The sequence below is a fragment of the Teleopsis dalmanni genome, chromosome 2, assembly GCF_002237135.1.
Source record: "Teleopsis dalmanni isolate 2A chromosome 2, ASM223713v2, whole genome shotgun sequence".
Taxonomy (NCBI): Eukaryota; Metazoa; Arthropoda; class Insecta; order Diptera; family Diopsidae; genus Teleopsis; species Teleopsis dalmanni.
The window spans coordinates 245,520,809-245,529,812 of record NC_051847.1 but is presented as its reverse complement, the minus strand read 5'-3'; the positions used below and the strand labels follow the sequence as shown (position 1 = coordinate 245,529,812).

At 32.6% G+C, this 9,004-nt stretch overlaps 2 protein-coding genes across 2 annotated transcripts; one reads left to right on the top strand and one right to left on the bottom strand.

Moving 5' to 3' along the window:
• Positions 1 to 4,695: 4,695 nt before the first annotated feature.
• Positions 4,696 to 7,274, top strand: LOC119683632 (radial spoke head protein 4 homolog A-like). The gene is made up of 5 exons (XM_038097420.1): positions 4,696 to 5,129; positions 5,185 to 5,377; positions 5,440 to 5,615; positions 5,666 to 6,393; positions 6,562 to 7,274. The coding sequence occupies exons 1-5, from the start codon at positions 4,777 to 4,779 to the stop codon at positions 7,257 to 7,259; spliced, it is 2,148 nt and encodes a 715-aa protein (XP_037953348.1). The 5' UTR covers positions 4,696 to 4,776; the 3' UTR covers positions 7,260 to 7,274.
• Positions 7,275 to 7,374: 100 nt separating this feature from the next.
• LOC119685706 (L-threonine ammonia-lyase-like) lies at positions 7,375 to 8,813 on the bottom strand. Its single transcript, XM_038100063.1, has 5 exons — positions 8,644 to 8,813; positions 8,241 to 8,594; positions 7,878 to 8,170; positions 7,604 to 7,826; positions 7,375 to 7,544 (listed from the first exon to the last, which is right to left on the bottom strand). Exons 2-5 carry the CDS (start codon positions 8,544 to 8,546, stop codon positions 7,410 to 7,412), a joined length of 957 nt encoding a protein of 318 aa, XP_037955991.1. The 5' UTR covers positions 8,547 to 8,594; positions 8,644 to 8,813; the 3' UTR covers positions 7,375 to 7,409.
• Positions 8,814 to 9,004: the final 191 nt, after the last annotated feature.

Sequence of the window (9,004 nt, the reverse complement as noted above, 5' to 3'; positions counted from 1 at the left end):
AAAAAAAAACATTTCAACGGAAATTTTCTAGTTACTCGAAATTGAAATTGAAACTCCCTCCCATCATTTTTACTTATTTTATAGTAAAATCAATTAAAAATTTATAACACTTTATACTAAATCAATTACTGAGATTCACAGAACATATTTAACTCCTCGTATTGTAAAAATGATGTATGATCGTTGCACAGGGACATTGAGATAGACTTGTGGTATTAATATAAATTTATATATTTTAATTAATCTGAAAGATATGAAATACAATATGAATTTGGAATATACTCTAACATAAAAGTAAAATAAATAATTTATTCCCTTCTGTAAAAACACTTACCTTTGGCAGTATTGGCGTTTATGGAAACCTATTGTCGGTGCACATCAATCATACTCCAACTCTGAGTCAATTTGTGCAAATATTTTGAAGCTAAAAATCGTAAACAAAATTTTTACGTATTGATTTGCGTCTACATCCTTTGGGGCACAAATAAAATAAAAACAATTTATCATGATTTGCATATATTTAAAATATTTTTCATTCTAAACGAAAATCACTCAATTCTAATGAAGTTATCCAAAGAGAACGTGTGCCTCTGTGTGCAAGTTCATTGCCTTAAGAAAAACATTTTTCATTTTCACATTATACGTATATATCAAAATTAAAAATAAAAATTAAAATAAGAAATATTATCTTTCTAATTCTTCTACAGAATCTTTTACAGGAAATTGTTTTCCAATATTAATTAAGGGTTTATAAAACTTGACGAACTCCTCCAGTTCTATTGGACAATTATTATTGTTAGATGGATAGCTCCATTTTATCAGAATGGATAGCTTGTTTAATTCTATATGAATAGAAGCTCCTTGTAGAAGAGAATCTGCTATGAGTTGAGGACTTAACATAGTTATTTGCTGTCAGGACCTTACCCCATTGAAAGGACTTTTCCCATATCTATTGAAATAATTTGGTGGTGAGGAGGGAGAGTTATCTAAATTTCAGTTTTTATTTAGAACACAGCAACCAATAAATGGTAAATGTTCCTCTTCCTGTATTCCTTTGGGTCTTAACCATAGCCAATATTACATCGTGGTTCTAACTTACACTTCTGATCGTAGAACGCAAGTGAAACCAACGAATTAAGTTCAGAAATCAATTAAGTTTGCAATATATGTTTTTAGCTGTTGAAACTTCTTCAGCTTCTCTCAAACGATATTGATAAAGTTTTCAGTATTTTTTCGGCAACTATTTGAACTTCTTAAATTTATTTTTCATCGAAACATGCCAATGGAGCAGTGACGACTGCTCTAAGGTGCGGAGGTGTGCGGTGAACACCCTAATATAATTTGCAAAATGTTAAATAACATAGGTATATAAATCTTTACATCAAGAATTATTATTATTTATTACATTTCCATATAAATATATATTTTTAAAGTTTTAGCAAAAACAATTAAATATAATTGTCTATGAAAACTCAATTAATTTGCTTCTGTTAGCCGCTATACTGTTAGTTGTGCTCATATATTTGCAGCTCAAATCACAGAACATTTCTATTATATTTCGTCTCTCCCCTTTGTGTGCAAAGAAATTGGGCGCACATTCATACGTTACATATGAACAAAATAATGTGCGTGTGCTCCCGTTCGTAATATCAGAAATAGAGATTTATATAGTGGGAATTGTATGAGAGTAATTTTCTGTTCTATTCGAATATCAACTGCATGCATACGAATCCAACATGATGATTTGCCAAAGTGGTTGCATGAGCGGCTGAAGTTTGCAGCTCATCTCACCATACATTTCTATCACATTTCGTCTCTCCCCTTTTAACAGCAGCACCCACGAATTTCTGTTCTTATTGTGCGGGGTACTTGTGCGCACATTGCAAGTGGTTTCGATTTTGTTTGATCACTGTACAAACATGTATGTTTCTAAGTACAAACTCTTTTGTTTGAAAAAGTTTGGTTTGATGTTACGAGAATTATGTGAAAAGTTTTGTTTCTTCCATATTGATATAATATTAAACTTGTATATAAATTATTAATTTAATTTGTTTAATATGTTATTTTGTTAATGAATTGTTAATATAATATTGCGCGAATATATTGTTGCCTTATATAATATAGTTATTATTAATAAAAGATCTCATATATTTTAATATAAGTGGTACATGTAAAAACAATATTAAAGAAGGGCCGCACACCCTTCCAGATAGGGCACGCGTCGTCACTGATTCGAAGGGTATCAAAATCTACGCTACGCGGATATTAGAAGTTCAATTGTTAGAACTAAGATATGTTCTTTGAAGAGTAAAGTCAATCTTAATGTTATCCATAATATTGTTTTCATATTTTTTTGGTTTTCTTGGGACATATCGCAGCCCAATATATTTGGAAGTGATCAATTTTAGTACTTTATCGATTAAACTCATGTGACCGAATTTCATTTAATTAAAGAATTGAAAATATAAACAATTAGTAAGTCTTTGAAAAAAAGTTCACGCAGATGTAAATCCAAATTAAACAATTCATAATAAGTAATACACAACTCACCGGTTTGTACAATCGGCATTATATATTCCCTGCAGTTCCAACAAAATGGTTGAGACAAGTATTTCTCGGAGTATGTCAATATGCAACTTCACACGCCGATCGCTTCGGAGAAACTAAAGTCGAAACTTTACCTCAATTCATTTTTCATACAGAAAATAAACAGAAGAAAAGAAACAAAAAGTAAAGCAAACGATAGCAAACCGGAGGTACACAGTTATAAATGCGAATGCAAAGTGAAGAAACCAAATGAAGTGATAAGATACAATCCCAAGCGTGTTTCAATTGTTTCTGTGTGTTTTATTGTTATTACGAAAGTTGTTGCAAAGAAAAATATTATTTTTGCATACCCATAAAGCCGAATTTGTATCTGATTATTATTTATAAAATACGTTTGTTCAGTTTGCATTTGGATTAAAGCTGTGAGTTTATTTTTTGATTGTTCTATGTATTGTATTTATGGGTACTTTATGCAATTGTTTAATAAATTATAGATACATTTGTATTGGATCTTAATCATTTTTCCATACATACATATACATTTTTTTGTTATTAATTTGGATATACATATTTATCTATATCTTTTATCTTATCTTTTTTGTTATTTATATCAGAGCTATACTTTAATTAAAAGGCAAATAAACAACTCGTATCATATGACGATTTAACACTAAATATATCTTGGTTGTTTATGTAAATCATTTTTATATGTTCTTATAGCAATATGCGATGCGATTTTATAATCTTTTATTAAATGGTTTTATGTATAACCCAAAAGTTTTTAATTTTAACCGTTTTAAGTTTTGCGTCTAACACTGAAAACACAGTCGAAGTATTCTCCATGATGGTCAAGTCAACATATTTTTGCATTCGATTGGACCAATAATCGAAACAGTTTTGACACTCTTAAGTTGATATCTCTAAAATCAGGGTTTTAAATGTCTCAACGGCTTGTTCGGACGTAGAAAAACACTCGCCATGCATTTCTTTCTTAATATTTAGAAACAATAAGTCATTGGGTGCCACGTCAATTCGACGTTTTGAGTGCTCAAAAAATCTTTTCTTTAAGCTGATGTGTGGTGATGTGATAGTGGTGGAAGATGATCTTCCTTCCTTAATTTATGGTTTTCCTTAATTCTGCGAAGCTTTCTGGCAAATGGTTATGTATAACTCAGAATTGACCGTTTTATGTTGTTCAACCGGTACAGTTGCAATATGACTGGTTTTTCTAAAGAAATTTGTGACTATTTGCTTGGATATGTTTCTTTTGCGAAGAACTGTTGTCAGGTTCTTCTCAGTTTGGAAGACCCAAACAGTAGAATGCTGTTTTGTTTCGGGCTAATACATATACAACTTTCACGACCTTCGTCGTGGAAAAACGACGTCCACGCTTGTATTCACTCAATCAGTGTTTTATGGTATAATTGCTGGATGTGATGTTTCATCGCCAAATGCCGAACTAAGTTAATAGATGCCTTCCTTTCTGGTTAATTCGTGTGGAAAATCGTAAAAACTCATCGCACGAAAGTGTTCACTATTTAATTTTATTTTTTCGCAGACACAATTTAGAATCGATGTAAATAACACAATAATTGAAACAGAAATGTCAAAATTAATCTGGCAATACTTAGTGTTGTCCTCCTGGAAATTTTCCTCTAAGCTTCTGTTAGACTGCTATGACACGCTGCACCAGCTGGCAAGCAATAACAAAGTGATGCTTTGCTGGATACCTAGTCACACAGGATTCAGTGTTAATGAGTCTCCTTCGGTTTTATTTGCCGTCTCTCTTTTCTGAACCTATATTTCCAGCGATCCTCTTCTTCACCCTTTATGGCAGTCTAATATAAGCTTGTTTATTTCGTCATGCAATACGTAATTTGTCACCATATTAGTGAAATACATAATGGTAGAAATGTAGGTGCGTATAACTTTAACAAGGACATTGTTTAAAATTTGTCTGCTCCAATTTGATGCACATTTTAATCATTATCTATCTGTCGTGTAAGAGTATTAAATTATGAACAAGTGAATAAAATATACAGAACTAATTAAAGGAAAATAATATAATTTTTAGTGTTTCTTGATTTAGTTAACTTAGATTTTAAAATATTTTATAATTTTTATATGTAAAAAAATTTAAAACTTAAGTAAAAAAAATTAATCAATTATTTATTTAGTTCAATATCATATAATTTCGTAGTACTTAACTCAAGCTTGTCGTTACTCAAAATGAATGAGAACGAGAATGAGATGAAACCATGTGAGGGTTTTGTCCCGGGCACTAAAATGAAAACCTGTGATCGATTTCCCTCGGATCTTTCAACCACTTCACTAAATGCTCCATTCCCATGTACACAGCCAGAGATTCCACCTGTAGAGCAAGTCGAATTAGTAGTAGACATACCATCATGCACCAATATACTTACTTCATCGACGAGTTCTTCTCTTTCCACCATGTCTTCTGCTTTTATGAAATTAGAATGTCTTCCAAAACCTAAGATGGATGCGCCCAATATTGTTTATGAGACAGCAGTAGCGAAAGCTATTCTGCAAAAATACAGTACAGAAACGGGGAACAATTTGTAAGTAGCTAAACTGATGTTTTAATTATAAAATTATATGTGATATATATTGTAGATTTGATCATCTTTCCGATATTATAAAACACGTGTTAGATGAACGACCAGAAAATACTATTGATTTCTTTGAAGAATATAGTCGTAAAGTACGTAAAGAAAAATTCCACTTACCGGAACGATTTCCTCCAAAGGCCATCTATTTGGAATCTGAAATTTACCCTCTTGCTAAAAAGTTCTTACATTCATTGAAGGTTTGTATTATTACGTTGGTACTTGTTAAAATACTGAATATTTCGCAATATTTCTTTTTAAGCTGCCTGGATTGGAAATACCGCCTGAACCTGGAGTAGCTGCAGAAGGCCTTGAAGAGGACCATAAATCGGAAATGAATTATTTAAATTTACAATTAGACGAAGTTTTAAAAAAATTTATTGTTTTTAATCAGCACGTACAGAGACTACAGTTTTATTGGCACCAATGTGGGTTCAGGTAGGAATTTTTATAGCACTATATATGTTTCATAATCTTCTGTTAATTAGCACAAGCACAGAAGATATTTACGAACTTGCTGCTGCTATGACACGCCTACAAAGTCATCCGTCAATTCAGCAATGTCGTTTTTGGGGTATTATAACTGGATTGAATGCTCAGTATTACATAGTTGAAGCATATCTAACTCTAAGTGAACTAACTACGCGAATCGCGTTGATGAGAGAAGAAATGCAGGAAAAATTGTCATTGTATTATAAAAGTGTCTTAAAATCTCCTTTGGTTGATAGAATGGGTCCCAAACTCGAACCTGGTGGTGAAGGTTGGGAAAATTATCCTCCCGAAGAAGTGGAAAAGATGAAACCCCGAGTTAAGCCATTACCTCATAGCAAGCAAGAGGAAGATTTTGATGTACCTCCAGAATTTATTGGAGAAGGTACAAATAGACTTTCATATTTTGTTGTTAACGCTTTATCAGATGATTGGATAGAGCTACCTATTGTAACTCCGCAACAAATTAAACTTTCCAGGCAGATTAAAAAATTGTTGACTGGTGATCTTGAGGAAGAAATAATATCTTATCCAGAGTTTTGTGGAAAAGAAAAACATTTATTACGAGCTATTATTGGACGAATAACTGCTGGCACCTACATAGCTCCTCAAGGTTATTACCGTAAAATGACAAAACGTGAAAAACGCTTATTTCAAGGTATTGAAGATGATGAGGAGGAGGAAGAAGAAGAAGAAGCTGAAGACGAAGAAGAAGAAGAAGACATGGGTAAATAAAGTTTAAATTTTTTTAATCAATAAAATTTATTTTATTGTCAGTGGAGTACAGTTGTCTCTCTTTTTTTTTGTATTTTGATATTATATTACAATATCTGTATATAACAGAAATACTAAAAATTATTTTGTATATTTAACTTTTTTTATATTTATTTTGTAGATAATGACGTATTTCTTCTAAAAAACGAGAGGTATGATCCGATACCATTAACGTCGTTAAATACACCTTCCAAATGGGTTCATGTGCGTCCCAATATTTTAAATCAAGGACGCGTTGTGTGGTTCGATGAAGCGAGAGCTCGTAGAATGCGTGCGAAGCAAATTGCGAGATTAGCTAGACTAGCGGCTCTTGAAGAGGAGGAGGAAGAAGAAGAAGAAGTTGAAGAAGAATTCGAGGAAGAAGGCTTAGAAGAAGAAATGTACCCCGATCTACGAGAATATGGGCCCAACATACTATCACATTGTGATGAGGATGTTTCTAATTTTAATATTGTACCTTGGAGTACACGTTTCACTAGTACTTATACCAATGAAAAAGAAAGAGTGCTAGTCATGTGTTCAAACATCTGGCCTGGTGCATTTTCATTTACATTCGAAGATGTATGTGAATCAATTTACTTGGGTTGGGGACATAAATATGTAGCCCGTAACATGCCATTCGAGCATATGCCAATTCAATACCAAGAGTATCCACATCTTGAGTATGATTTCATAGAAGCAATTGATCCTTCAGTGGAAGATGAACTAGCCTACGAATTAGCCATGCGAAGGAAAATGCAGAAAGAAATGGCTGTTGATGGTGAAGAATTTGATGATGATTTTGATGATATAACTATTTACGATGATGATGATGTTTAGAAAGTAAAATAACAATGAAAATGATCAAATTTATATATTTTTAAATAAATTTACTAAAAATATTCTTAATTATGATTAATTATGATTTTTTAATAAATTATTAAAATTGATTGAATAAAAAAAAATAAGAAATATTTATTTAAAACAAATTTAAACACTATTTAACTCTTTTTCACAAATAGCCAACGGCTCTTCCGAAAATTGTACTTTTGTGTAAATTTTTTTCAGCTCATTTTTCAGCTCCATACTGTGCGCCCAATCGCGTGTTTCACAGACAACTTTAACCTATCGAGAAAAATAGAATGTAAAAGGCTGAATATTTTTTTTTGTGGTCAAAAACTTACCTCAACCGTATAAATGTCTTTAAGCCATGCACGTTCATGCATAATGTCCTTAATAGATACACCAAGTGTTGATAAAATTTCACAAAGTTCGTGAATGCCGCCAGGTCTATCCGATACTTCAACATTAAACTTAACCAAGCGACCCTCAGCTGCGAGCCCACGCTCTAAACAGCGTCCAAACACAGTAGTGTCAATATTGCCTCCACATAGCAATATAACTACTCTAAATTTAAAAAACTTAAAATTGTAATTATCACTTTAAAGTTTTCCTCACCTTTTTCCTTTTAAGTCATTAAGATGTCCAGCTAATATGGCGGCTAACCCTGAAGCACCCGCACCTTCAACTACACATTTTTCCTCTTCCACTAAACGAAGAATTGCTAATGCAATCCACTCTTCCTTCACGACAATCATTTTATCGATAAGTGGTAAGGCTGTTATGTATGCGTTATATCCTACTTTGGGCACAGCCAAACCATCAGCTAAAGTGTTTTTAATTGGTGTGTGTACTGGTCCGTTATTAGCCATAGCACGACTAAAACTGGGGCACTTTTCAGATTCTACTCCCTTAATAAATAAATAGTAAGATATTAATGACAAAAATTATCACATTCCGATGATTAAGTAGTTTACTAACAATAATCTGAGTTTTTGGGGAAAGAGCTTTAATAGCAGTTGCTATACCCGCTATTAATCCACCGCCACCTACAGGTATGATGACAGCATCTGGATTTGGTACTTGCTCTAGAATTTCCAAACCAATAGTACCTTGACCTGCCATTATATGTGGATGATCATAGCCATTAATATATAATAGATTTTCATCACGTGCAATTTTCATAGCCAAAGTTTTGGCTTCAGCCATATCTCTGCCCTCTACGATCACTCTCGCCTTATAATTGATACACTTTTGTATTTTCATAATAGGTGCGGCTTTCGGCATCACAACGGTAACTGGTACATCTAATTTCCAGCCATGGTAGCTCAGTGCCTAAAAATATTAGTCAATTGATGACTCAAATTAAAACTTCTCTTCTTACTTGGGCATGGTTTCCTAATGATGCTGATATAACACCAATCTTTTTCTGTTTCTCAGATAGTGAAAGCAAAGTATAACGGGCACCACGCTCCTTGAAGCTACAATAAAAATTAAATATTAGCAATGAGGACAGTGAGGACAGTGAGGACAGTAAGTGCCTAAGAATAAAACAGTTACATACAAAACCTTGTATAAGAAAACCCCTTGAAACTGAAATACTCACCTTAGTAACAGTACAATATATGCGGGTTTTAAATTTTATTTACTTCATGAAGAAAATTAAATACGTAAAAAGACTTTTAAATTCGTAAACATTTTTAAAAATCTTAATTGGGGTCCTAAAGTTTATCAGAAGAAAACAA

Coding starts and splice junctions, on each gene's coding strand:
- LOC119683632 (XM_038097420.1), top strand. CDS start 4,777: ATGAATGAGAACGAGAATGAGATGAAACCATGTGAGGGTTTTGTCCCG. Junction 5,378..5,439: donor AGTTCTTACATTCATTGAAG/GTTTGTATTATT, acceptor TTTCTTTTTAAG/CTGCCTGGATTGGAAATACC. Junction 5,616..5,665: donor TGGCACCAATGTGGGTTCAG/GTAGGAATTTTT, acceptor TCTGTTAATTAG/CACAAGCACAGAAGATATTT.
- LOC119685706 (XM_038100063.1), bottom strand. CDS start 8,546: ATGCCGAAAGCCGCACCTATTATGAAAATACAAAAGTGTATCAATTAT. Junction 8,171..8,240: donor CCCCAAAAACTCAGATTATT/GTTAGTAAACTA, acceptor TTATTTATTAAG/GGAGTAGAATCTGAAAAGTG. Junction 7,545..7,603: donor AAGACATTTATACGGTTGAG/GTAAGTTTTTGA, acceptor TTTTCTCGATAG/GTTAAAGTTGTCTGTGAAAC.